This window comes from Carcharhinus amblyrhynchos, chromosome 21, assembly GCF_965287045.1.
Source record: "Carcharhinus amblyrhynchos chromosome 21, sCarAmb.v2.hapA, whole genome shotgun sequence".
NCBI lineage: Eukaryota > Metazoa > Chordata > Chondrichthyes > Carcharhiniformes > Carcharhinidae > Carcharhinus > Carcharhinus amblyrhynchos.
The window spans coordinates 50,874,652-50,888,043 of NC_137344.1; the positions used below are offsets into that span (position 1 = coordinate 50,874,652).

Here is a 13,392-nt window from a genome sequence, read left to right on the forward strand (position 1 = left end):
GCTTTTTCCTGTGCAGAGTGAAAGTAAAACAGCAGCATGTGCAGCATCCTAATGAGATCACCATCAAATCAAAGCATCAGCTCTTAAAACAATATATAATATATATAAAGACCCTCCCCCTTCTGTGGTCATGACAACAAATTACGACAATGTTATACACAAGATCGCTAATACTCTAGTCACAGTCCTAGGCATCATTAATTATTCTACACAGTCAATAAGAAAGTCAATCCACAGGATATCTATCCTTATTTTGTCGTATGGAATGTTCTGGAATTTGGCTATCCTTGACCCTAGAAGTATGTTTTGGAATTTCAGCGGACACTCCTTCTCTTGGAACTAATTCTGCATCATTCTCATGTAGTAACAGAGACATAATCATCAGCTTATTCAGATTCAACTAACTATTCTGTATTCACAACACCAAGGACTAAAGAAGTTGGTACTTCTGGAGATGATTCTGATAACTCATTTAGCAATGATAACGACTGGTTAGCAAGGCATCAGCAAACTATTCATCTCTGGTTTGAACTGTGTAATAGTTATGTATAATTATGCGCTAACACTTGACCATCTTGTTAAAATGAATGTTGTTTTACCCTCACTTCTCATCGAGCAACTTGAGATTGTTGTTGATGCTCTACTATCTCTGAGATTTCTGGAGGTAATAACAAATCAAATGTAGTTTTCAGCTTGCCCTTTAAGAGTAATAAAGCAGGTGAAACAAAAACAGAAAATGCTGGAAAATCTCAGCAGGTCTGACAGAGTCTGGACAGAGAAAAGAGCCAGCGTTTCAAGTCTGGATGACCTTTCACTAGAGATGAAATTGCATGATTAGTGTTTCTATAAGATGCCCAAAAAGCTATTCACATGAAGTGATAATGAACATAAGAACATAAGAAATAGGAGCAGGAGTAGGCCATCTAGCCCTTCGAGCCTGCCCCGCCATTCAATAAGATCATGGCTGATCTGAAGTGGATCAGTTCCACTTTCCCGCTTTCTCCCCATAACCCTTAATTCCCTTATTGGTCAAAAATCTGTGACTTAAACACATTTAATGAGGTAGCCTCCCCTGCTTCAATGGGCAGAGAATTCCAAAGATTCACTACCCTCTGGGATAAGAAGTTCCTCCTCAACTCTGTTCTAAATCGACTCTCCCTTATTTTGAGGCTGCGCCCTCTAGTTCTTGTTTCCATTCTAAGTGGAAATAATCTCTCTGCTTCTACCCTGTCTGGCCCCTTCATTATCTTATATGTCTCTATAAGATCTCCCCTCAGCCTTCTAAATGCTAATGAGTACAGGCCCAGTCTACTCAATCTCTCCTCTTAAGCTAACCCGTCATCTCCGGAATCAACCTTGTGAACCTTCTCTGTACCCCCTCCAAGGCCAATATATCCTTTCTTAAATAAGAGGACCAAAATTGTACGCAGTACTCTAGGTGCAGCCTCACCAGTGCCTTGTACAATTGCAGCAAGACCTCCCTACTTTTATATTCTATCCCCCTCACTATAAAGGCCAGCATCCCATTCGCCTTCTTGATCACCTGCTGCACCTGCAAACTGGGTTTTTGTGATTCGTGCACAAGGACCCCCAGGTCCCTCTGCACAGTAACATGTTATAACTTTTCACCATTTAAATAATAGTCCATTTTACTATTATTCCTTCCAAAGTGGATAACCTCACACTTGCCAACATTATACTCCATCTGCCAGATCCTTGCCCACTCACTTAGCCTATCCAAATCTCTCTGCAGACTTTCTGTGTCCTCCACACAATTTGCTTTCCCACTCATCTTTGTGTCATCCACAAACTTTATTACCCTACACTCGGTCCCCTCCTCCAGATCGTCTACGTAAATGCTAAACAGTTGAGGCCCCAGCACCGATCCCTGCGGCACGTCACTAGTTACCAACTGCCAACCGGAAAAGCACCCATTTATTCCGACTCTCTGCTTTCTGTTAGATAGCCAATCCTCAATCCACGCTAACACTTTACCCCCAAATCCGTGTACCTTCATCTTATGCAGCAACCTTTTGTGAGGCACCTTATCGAACACCTTCTGGAAATCTAAAAACACCACATCCGCTGGTCCCCCTCTGTCAACCGCACTCGTTATATGAGAACATAAGAACATAAGAAATAGGAGCAGGAGTAGGCCATCTAGCCCTTCGAGCCTGCCCCGCCATTCAATAAGATCATGGCTGATCTGTCTTGGCTCAGTTCCACATTCCCGCCCTCTCCCCATAACCCTTAATCCCCTCTCTTATCAAAAACCCATCAACCCGCGTCTTAAAAATATTTAGCGAGGCAGCCTCCACCACTTCAACGGGCAGAGAATTCCAGAGATTCACCACCCTTTGAGTGAAGAAGTTCCTCCTCAACTCTGTTCTAAACCGCCCCCCCTTTATCTTGAGGCTGTGCCCCCTAGTCCTACTATCCTTTCTGAGCGGGAAGAGTCTCTCCACCTCTATCCTATCCATCCCATTCATCATCTTATACGTCTCAATGAGATCTCCCCTCATTCTTCTAAACTCTAACGAGTACAAGCCTAGTTTATTCAGCCTCTCCTCATAGCTCAACCCCCTCAACTCCGGCATCAGCCTAGTAAACCTCCTCTGCACTCCCTCCAAGGCCAAAATATCCTTGCGTAAGTACGGCGACCAAAACTGCACACAGTACTCCAGCTGCGGCCTCACCAATGCCCTGTACAGCTGCAGCAAGACCTCCCTACTTTTATATTCAATCCCCCTCGCTATGAAGGCCAGCATCCCATTCGCCTTCCTGACCACCTGCTGCACCTGCAAGCTGGGTTTTTGCGACTCATGCACAAGGACCCCGAGGTCCCTCTGCACCGTCGCCTGCTGCAGTTTTTCTCCACGTAAGTAATAATCCTTCCTACCATTATCCCTACCAAAGTGGACCACCTCGCACTTGCCAACATTAAATTCCATTTGCCATTTCCTGGCCCATTCGCCCAGCCTATCTAGATCCTTCTGTAGACTCTCCACACCCTCCGTACAATTTGCCTTTCCACCAATCTTGGTGTCATCAGCAAATTTCAACACCCTACACTTGGTTCCCTCCTCCAGGTCATCTATATAAATGGTAAAAAGCTGAGGCCCCAGCACCGACCCCTGAGGCACTCCACTAGTCACCATCCGCCAATCCAAATAGCACCCATTAACCCCCACTCTCTGCCTCCTATTTGACAACCAATCCTCTATCCACGCTAACACCCTACCCCCAACTCCATGCCCCCTTACCTTCTGCAATAACCTCTTGTGAGGTACCTTGTCAAACGCCTTCTGAAAATCAAGAAAGACCACATCCACTGGCTCTCCTCTATCCACTGCCCTAGACACATCCTCATAGAACTCCAGTAAATTTGTCAGACACGACTTCCCTTTAACGAAACCATGCTGCGTCTGCTCTATCAAGCAGTTCCCCTCAAGATGCCTCGCAATTTCCTCCTTAATGACAGATTCTAACATTTTACCTACAACAGACGTTAAACTAACCGGCCTATAATTCCCCACCTTTTGCCTGGCACCCTTCTTAAACAACGGCGTAACATTAGCCATTTTCCAATCTTCCGGCGCTTCCCCGGAATCCAGCGACGTCTGGAAAATAACCACCAAGGCATCCACTATCACCTCCGCCATTTCTTTCAGGACCCTCGGATGCATTCCATCTGGTCCTGGGGACTTGTCCACAATCAGCCCCTCCAGTCTGCTGAGCACCACCTCTCTAGTAACAGTAATGTCATTAAGACCCTCCAGTCCTACCACCTTTCCATCTCTAACATCCGGCAAATTATTCACGTCCTCCTCCGTGAAGACCGAAACAAAAAAGTTATTCAAGACCTCAGCCATTTCCCCATCCCCTATCACTAAGTCCCCCTTCTCATCCTCTAAGGGTCCAACGTTCACCCTAGCCAGCCTCTTCCTTTTTATATATTTATAAAAACTCTTGCTATCCTTTTTTATATTAAGTGCTAACCTGGCTTCATAGTTTCTCCTACCCTTCTTTATCAACTTCTTTGTTGACATTTAAACCTCTCCCAATCCTCTTCTCGCCCACTACTCTTAGCTACTCTAAACGCCTCCGCTTTATCTTCGCTATATCTTCATAAAAATCCAATAAATTCATCAAACACGACTTTTCCTTCATGAATCCGTGCTGCGTCTGCTTGATTGAACCATTCTTTTCCAGGTGTTCTGCTATTTCTTCCTTAATGATGGATTCCAACATTATCCCAACTACGGATGTTAAACTAACCGACCTGTAGTTACCCGCCTTTTGTCTACCTCCCTTTTTTAAACAGTAGCATTACATTAGCTGTTTTCCAATCAGCTGGCACCTCCCCAGAGTCCAGCGAATTTTGATAAATTACAATTAACGCATCTGCTATTACTTCTGCCGTTTCTTTTAGTACCCTGGGATGCATTCCATCCGGACCCGGGGACTTGTTTACCTTTAGTCCCATTAGCCTATCCAGCACTACCTCTTTAGTAATAGTGATCATTTTAGGGTCCTCACCTCCTACTGTCCCATGACCGTCAATTATCAGTATTCTATTTGTGTCCTCCACTGTGAAGACCGACACAAAAAACTTGTTTAAGGCCTCAGCCATTTCATTGTTTCCCATTATTAAATTCCCCATTGCTCACAGTGGCACTGCTGCCTCACAGTGCCAGGGACATAGAACATAGAACATTACAGCGCAGTACAGGCCCTTCGGCCCTCACCGACCAGTGGAACCAATCTAATGACCCTCCAACCTAAACTATTCCAATATTATCCATATGCCTATCCACTGACCATTTGAATGCCCTTAAAGTTGGCAAGTCCACAACTGCTGCAGGCAGGGCATTCCATGCCCTTACTACCCTCTGAGTAACGAACCTACCTCTGACATCTGTCCTATAATTACCATCCCTTAATTTGAAGCTATGTCCCCTCATGTTAGCCATCACCATCTGAGGAAAAAGGCTGTCACTATCTACCCTATCTAACCCTTTGATCATCTTGTATGCCTCAATTAGGTCACCTCTCAACCTTCTTCTTTCTAACGAAAACAACCTCAAGTCCCTCAGCCTTCCCACCATACCAGGCAACTTCCTAGGTTCGATTCCCAGCTTAGGTCACTGTCTGTGTGGAGTTTGCACATTCTCCTCGTGTCTGCGTGGGTTTCCTCCAGGTGCTCCAGTTTCCTCCCACAGTCCAAAGATGTGCGGGTTAGGTTGATTGGCCATGCTATAATTGCCCCTTGGTGTCCTGAGAGTAGATTAGAGGGATTAGTGGAAAAAATTTATTGGGATATGGGGATTGAGGTTGGTGCCATTGAATGTCAAGGGTAGATCTTTGGAAAAGATCATTGCCTGACACTTGTGAATGTTAGTTGCCACTTATCAGCTTAATCTGAATGTTGTTAGTTACATTGTCACACTCTTTCATAATTTTAAAATCCTCTATCAAGTCAAAGTTCAGTTCTGATGGAAACACACACTGCTCATTACATTTCAATCTCATCTGACAGGAAGTGATGCTGTAATGGGAACACAGTCTTTGGTGTCTCAGCAGTGGTTACTCACCTTTTCAGTCTGGTGATGAGATCTGAGAGGCTCTGCTGAAATTTGGCAGCCACAGTTGGCGACTGGTATCGATGACCACGATAGTTTGACCCGATCCTTTTCTGCTGACAGAGGTCCTCCTGCGCTTTCTTAAACAAATCTGCAATCATCTGCAGCAGGACGTTAAGGTCAATGTCCAGATACTCTCGTGGCACAAAGATTAAATTCATAGGTGGCTACAGAGATTATTCCAAGACTTTTACTCTGAACTAATCGAAAGAGAGATAGCCAAGGAGATGTTAGACTGAGTGGGATATGGCCTGTTAATGGTGGCAAGCAGTGTTACAAAGACTAGCCATTAAGGTTTTGTATGACGTTCTTCAATGATACTTGGGTTTTGTTTTAAACTGATGAAAAGATGAATGACATAAAAACATGGTAAATGTCTGCTGTTCTTTAGTGAGTTCCTCAAGCCAAATTAACAAGCTAATTTCAATATTTAAAATGTGTTTCATTCAACCTGTCTGCAGTCTGTGATAGGGTTGATGTTATCCCCTCCAATTCTCTCCAATACTGTCTAGCTGAGTGGCAGTACAGTCACCTGGTTCCATTCTTATCCAACTAATTGAAGCCAGAGAATCACCAGCAATGGCTTCTCTTCCTGCTCCTATGGCTTCCCCCAATTGATATGTCCCCTGAGCACCCTTGGAATACACCTCCCCCCACCCAATTTCTCATCCATGTGCTGCTCTCAGTAATAACATTCACAGTTATTAGATTCGACATGTATGCTGAAGCTGATTTCTCTTGATCCTATAAATATTTTAGTCCAGGTCTAACTCTCACACCCTCTCTCCACTCCTCCACAACTGTCGGACTGCTTATTGAATACTGGATGGTCAGAGATTACACCGCCCCCCTCCCCCATTAGATATTAGAAGACCAAAGCCTTTGCCTTTGTTTCTGACCATGAATCCAGAGATTAACTTCTGAATACAAGTCCATGCTATCACTACTTCCATTTCTGTAATATCGTATAACTCCCCTTTCTAGCTGCCCCCCCCACCCACCTCATTGACCACTGAAACCCTCATTTATACCTTTTTTACCTCTTGACAATTCCAAGCTCCAGCCTTTGTACTTTCTATCCTTCTAAACTTATCATCCAAATCTCTGTTGTTCATTTCGTCATTCAGACTAGGTGTCATTCAGTCATCACCCCGATGCATTTGAATCGATGCTGATGCCAGATTAAACAATGTCTTTAATTTAAATTCTCATCCTTGTTTTCAAATCCCTCCGTAGCCTGGCCCCTCCCTTTCTCTATAACCTCTTCCCACTGCACAATCCTCTGGATATCTGTGCTCCTCTAATTTTGAACTCTGTGATTTTAGTTGCTCCAACAGTAACTCCTTCAGCTGCTGGAGCCCAAGTTCATTCACTTTCTAAACCTTTCTATCTCTCTCCCTTGCTTTAAGATGCTTCTTAAACAGTTTTCCATCTTCCCAAATATCTTGTTCCATGTCTCTGTGCCAAGTTGTGTTTGATAATCTGGAGAGATTTTACTGTGATAAAAGCAGAATGTAAAAACAAATTGCTGAAGGATGAACAATAGTGACACCAGCTGTGCTGGAAACCTCTTCAGATTCCTACAAGACAAAGTGCCTCATCATTGACAAGGACTGGGAAGATCCATTCATCACCTTACTCCTGTCAGGATAAATCACCAGAGTCTCTTTTCTTGTCACTTACCTTATTCCTGCTGTGTATGAAGAGTTCCATCACTTCCATTCGGAGTTGGTCATGGTTTTTATCGAGGAATTTATGAACCTATGTGAAAGAAATCACCTGCTTAATTCTCGCAAAAAACCACAAATGAACGTTTTGCTTTGTTGTATAAACCAGTCAGAATGTTAGAGGAATGTTGATGATCAGAGTCAGAGTAAATGGTCAAGAAAACTTTAATTAGATAAAAATGAAGTGCAGTTTTCACCACCGTGGGGTAGAATTGATTGATTTCTGAATTCTGGTGTGAACCTGCGAAGGCAAGGGGAACAGAGCCGAAACCAGTGGACAAGAGGACCACACAACATCGGTCCTCTTTGTGATTAGGAGTCCACTGGGTTTGGGAGTAATTGTACCCCAAAAGGCACATGGCCAGTGCTGACAAGGATGAGGTTTGGCAGCTGGAGAAGAGATTATATTAGGTCTGGAATATGGAAAGGGAGAAGATCAGGATAAAGGGATGAGTGGTGGCTGGCAGCAACCTCTAATAGCAATATAAAGCCATGTTACATATCGACCAGTAACTAGAGAAAAGTAATGAAGTGTCACTAGTGAACTGTAGGGAAACATGATGCAGATTTATTAAGTAGGTGTTGCTTATTCCAGGTCTAAATTGGAAAAGCCACATCAGTCTACAAATCTCTCAGCTTCCATCACTACAGATCACATGATGGTAAATGTGTCATTAAATTCCCAGCATGAGGAGAACAAGAAGATATGAAATTGGTTGTATTTAGTGATGCTTCACATGCCAATCTACCAGATGGACATTCGAGCAGTGCTGGATTCATAATATTCCCAGTAGGTAAGGAAGGAAAATGTTACCCTTTGGCCTGGGAAGTAAAGGAAATATAAAGCACATTGGCGGCTGAAACCCTAGCGTCGGTGGAAGCATTGGGTATGGGAATTTATATGTCAGACACATTAACAGAATTATTTTTTATGGTCACATTGGGTAAGAAAGTACCAACTGAGTGTTATGTGGACTGTCAGTCTCTACGGGACAATATTTACACTATCAAAAATTGTAGTGGAAAAAAGATTAGGAATTGATTTGGCCAGCGTTAAACAAATGCTGGAAAACAAGGAAGTTTCCAAACTTAATTGGGTCGGTGCTAACCTGCAAGTATCAGACTGTTTTACAAAAAGGAGTGCAGGTACTGGAAAGTTATTAAGAAGAAGGGAGGATGGTTCTCTTAAACTATTTCGAAAAAGAAATTTTTTAAATACAAAAGGAATCTGTTAGAATGTAACCGGTGACAACTTATTGGATGTAATGTGACCAATGGGAACAAGATATAAGGGTCAGCTGACTCAATAAAACATGAAATCAGTTACAGAGTGTTGCAATAGTCAGCTGACCGGCTGAATCACTATAAATAAGGAACGATATAGCATTGTGGGGAGCTTGGAGTTGCCCAGGGTGAGGGCCTAAGTCTGGAGTAATGATGGTTCTTTGAGTTATACGCTGGAGTAAGTTTTATTGTACTTTCATTCACTACATTTTTGAAGAGTTCCTTCTGAAGAAACAGTAAACATGCAACCACTTTAAACGTGTAACATCCCTCTCCCTTTAGTCCCTAAACAACAACTTTTCCCAATGTTTCAACAACAGACCCGATCAAACAGTAGATATATTACTTTGTACCATATACACCATTATAAGACATCTGTCAGGTGCACATCTATTTCTTCTGGGTATACTCGATCCTCTGGAATTTAACTACTTGAGATATTTGAAGAGTCCTCTTTTTCTTCTGTTGCCAATTCTTCATGTGAAACTATTTCCGTTTCAGTTTTCATCCGTGTTAAAAAGCATTCAGAAACGGAATCTGGATTTATCTCTGTGGTTGGTCCCTATTCAGATGTATTAACATTTAATATTTCTGATGGTTTTTTTGGAGCAGTTTGTGACGGAGCCTACTTGGGAACAGGCAATTCTGGTTTTGGTGATGTGTAATGAGGCAGACTTGATTAGGGAACTTAAGGGTGAAGGAACCCTGAGGGAGCAGTGACCACAATGTGATAGAATTTACCCTGCAGTTTGAGATGGAGAAGCTGGAATCGGATGTAACGGTATTACAATTAAATAAAGGTAACCACAAAGACATGAGGGAGGAACTGACCAGAGTTGATTGGAAAGGGAGCCTAGCAGGGAAAACAGTGGAACAGCAATGGCAGAGGTTTTTGGGAGCTAATCGGGAGGGACAAAAGAAATTCATCCCAATTCATCCCCATGCTAAGGGGAGGATGAGGCTTCCATGGCTGACTAGGGAAGTCAAGGACAGCATAAAAGCAAAAGAAGAAGCATGCAAAGTGGCAAGGATTAGTGGGAAGCCAGAGGATTGGGAAGCCTTTATAAGTGAGCAGAGGACAACTAAAAAAGCAATAAGGCGGGGAGAAGATAAAATATGAGTGTAAGCTAGCTCGTAATATAAAAGAAGATAGGAAGAGTTTTTTTCAATATATAAAAGGTAAGCGAGAGACAAAAATAGCCATTGAGGTGGAAGAAGTAATAATGGGAAACAAAGCAATGGCAGAGGAACTGAATAATTACTTTGCATCAGTCTTCATGGTGGAAGACACCAGTGGGATGCCAGAGCTCCAGGAGAGTCAGGGGGCACAGGTGAGTGCAGTGGCCATCACTAAGGAGAAGGTTCTGGGGAAACTGAAAGGTCTGAAGGTGGATAAATAACCTGGACTGGACGGACTACACCCTATCGTTTTAAAAGCAATAGCTGAGGAAATTGTGGAGACATTGGTGATGATCTTTCAAGAATCACTGGAGGCAGGGAGGGTACCAGAGGACTGGAAAGCAGTGAATATAACACCACTGTTTAAGAAGGGAGGGAGCCAGCAAACGGGAAATTATAGGCCAGTTAGCCTGCCTGTGGTCATTGGCAAGATCTTAGAGTCCATTATTAAAGATGAGATCGCGGAGTACTTGGAATGCATGATAAAGTAGGACTGAGTCAGCACGGCTTTGTCAAGGGGAGGTCATGTCTGACAAATCTGTTAGAGTTCTTTGAGGAGGTAACAAGGAAGTTAGATAAAGGAGAGTCAGTGGACGTGATTTATTTAGATTTCCAGAAAGCCTTTGACACGGTGCCACATAGGAGATTATTAAATAAGTTAAAGGTAAGATCCTGGCATGGATCCCTGGATGACTCGGGATATTGAGGCCCTGGTCAAGAAGAAGAAAGAGGCACATGACATGCATAGGCAACTGGGATCAAGTGAATCCCTTGAAGAGTATAGGGGGTGTAGGAGTTGAATTAAGAGAAAAATCTGGAAATCAAAAAGGGGACATGAGATTGTTTTGGCAGATAAGGCAAAGGACAATCCAAAGAGCTTCTACAAATACATGAAGGGCAAAAGAGTAACAAGGGAGAGAGTCGGGCTTCTTCAGGATCACCAAGATCATCTACGTGTGGATCCATAAGAGATGGGTGAGATCCTAAATGAATATTTCTATTCAGTATTTACTGTTGAGAAAAGCATGGATGTTAGGGAACTTGGAGAAATAAAAGTGATGTCTTGAGGAGTGTACATATTACAGAGAAAGAGGTGTTGGAAGTCTTAAAGCGCATCAAAGTAGATAAATCCCTGGGACCCAAGGAATGTGGAGGAACAGAGAGATCTTGGGGTTCATACCCACAGATCTCTGAAAGTTGCCCTTCAAGTGGAAAGAGCCATGAAGAAGGCTTATAGTGTGTTAGCATTTATTAACAGGGGGTTTGAGTTTAAGAGCCATGGGGTTATGCTGCAACTATACCGGACCTTGGTGAGACCACATTTGGAATATTGTGTGCAGTTCTGGTCACCTCACTATAAAAAGGATGTGAAAGCATTGGAGAGAGTGCAGAGGAGATTTACCAGAATGCTGCCTGGTTTGGAGGGTAAGTCTTTTGAGGAAAGGTTGAGGGAGCTGGGGCTTTTCTCTTTAGAGTGGAGGAGGATGAGAGGTGACTTAATAGAGGTTTATAAGATGATGAGGGGGATAGATAGAGTGGACGTGCAGAGACTATTTTCTCTGGTGAATGTAGCTGTTATTAGGGGGCATAACTATAAGGTTCATGGTGGGAGATATAGGAGGGATGTCCGAGGTACATTCTTTACTCAAAGAGTGGTTGGGGTGTGGATTGGACTGCCTGCTGTGATAATAGAGTCAGGCATTTTAGGAACTTTCAAGCGGTTATTGGATAGGCACATGGAGCACACCAGAATTATAGGGAGTGAGATAGTTTGATCTTGGGTTTGGACATAACTTGGCACAACATTGAGGGCCGAAGGGTCTGTACTGTTCTATGACCTGCTGATGTGTATCCTAGGAGATTGTGGGAAGTTAGGGAGGAAATTGCAGGTCCCCTATCAAAGCTATCTGAATCATCAATAGTCACGGGTAAGGTCCTGAAGATTGGAGTGTTATCGGACAACAAATTTTATGAAATTGGGCACACAAAATGGAAGCAAACTAAAGCTATCCTCAGAGCCCTCCACTAAAATCACAAAGTAACAGACACTGATCAGTAGGCAACAGCATACTTTTAGAATGCAAATGAGGGCTAGCACATAAGGGAAATTGGACAGGATGGCACCTAGAGGAACTAAATTAAAGAACACATCCCCATCCCATCAAAATCAGCATTTCTAAACCAATCAAACAACCCATGGAGACACCTAAAATTAACACAGTTAAGGAAGCATCCCTGGCCCCTCAAAACTCTTGAGATCAATAACACATCTATGGTTCAAACCCCAGAGATCCTAGACCATTGATGACCAACCAGACACAAACGATTAACACACACTTAAAACAATTGCTCCAACACTCGAAAACATGGAAACAGGATGGCTGAAGTCAAATACTGTAAATAAGGGATTAGCATTTGAAACGCGAAGTTGAGGTATAACTGTAGCCCTTTGTGGGGGAGTCATCAGAGCACTTTCGGGACAGTCCGATTGTATGTCCTGACTGTGCTTCTCCGTCGACGTAAAGAAAATAAAGCTGTGCCGTTATTGAACTTCACCCTGAGTCCGTAGTGGTCGTTTCGCCCACTCGCGCTAGCAGGAGGGTGGCAAATGTTGTGCTTTTGTTTGAAAAGGGCTGCAGGGAAAAGCTTGGGAACTACAGGCCAGTGAGCCTCACAGCTGTGGTGGGTAAATTGTTGGAAGGTATTTTGAGAGACAGGATCTACAGGTATTTAGAAACGCAAGGACTGATTAGGGACAGACAGCATGGCTTTGTGAGTGGAAAATCATGTCTCACAAATTTAACTGAATTTTTTGAAGGGGTAACCAAGAAGGTAGATGAGGGCAATGCAGTTGATATTGTCTACATGGATTTTAGCAAGGCCTTTGACAAGGTATCACATGGTAGATTGTTGCATAAGATTAAATCTTGTGGGATCCAGAGTGAGGTATCTAAATGGATACAAAATTGACTTCTTGACAGAAGCCAGAGGGTGATTGTAGAGGGTTGTTTTTCAAACTGGAGGCTTGTGACCAGTGGTGTGACTCAGGGATCAGTGCTGGGTCCGTTGTTATTTGTCATTTATATTATTAATTTGGATGAGAATATAGGAGGCATGGTTAGTAAGTTTTCAGATGAAACCAAGAATGGTGGCATGTGGACAGTGAAGAAAGTTACCTCCGATTGCAATGGGATCTTGATCAATTGGGCCAGTGGGCCGATGAATGGCAGATGGAGTTTAATTTAGGTAAATGCAAGGTGATGCATTTCGGTAGATTGAAGCAGGGCAGGCAGAGGTAGAGATAGGGTAGAGATATTCTTCCCACTGAGAAAGGATAGCAGAACTAGAGGGAACAGCCTCAAAATAAGTGGGGGGGTGCAGTTTAGATCAGAGTTGAGGAAGAACTTCTTCACTCAAAGGGTGGTGAGTCTCTGGAATTCTCTGCCCATTGAAGTGGTGGAGGCTATCTTGCTGAATATATTTAAGTCACGGGTAGATAGGTTTCTGATAGACAAGGGAATTAAGGGTTATGGGGAGAAAGCGGGAAAGTGGAACTGATC

At 43.2% G+C, this 13,392-nt stretch overlaps 1 protein-coding gene across 1 annotated transcript in view; it reads right to left on the reverse strand.

Moving 5' to 3' along the window:
• myo15b (myosin XVB) overlaps positions 1 to 13,392 on the reverse strand; it is a 322,763-nt gene that overhangs the window by 227,168 nt on the left and 82,203 nt on the right. The window contains exons 17-18 of the mRNA XM_080209162.1: positions 7,326 to 7,403; positions 5,595 to 5,743 (exon numbers count right to left, since the gene is read on the reverse strand). Of these exons, the coding sequence (XP_080065288.1) occupies positions 5,595 to 5,743; positions 7,326 to 7,403 (227 nt within the window). The remainder of the gene's footprint in view (positions 1 to 5,594; positions 5,744 to 7,325; positions 7,404 to 13,392) is intronic.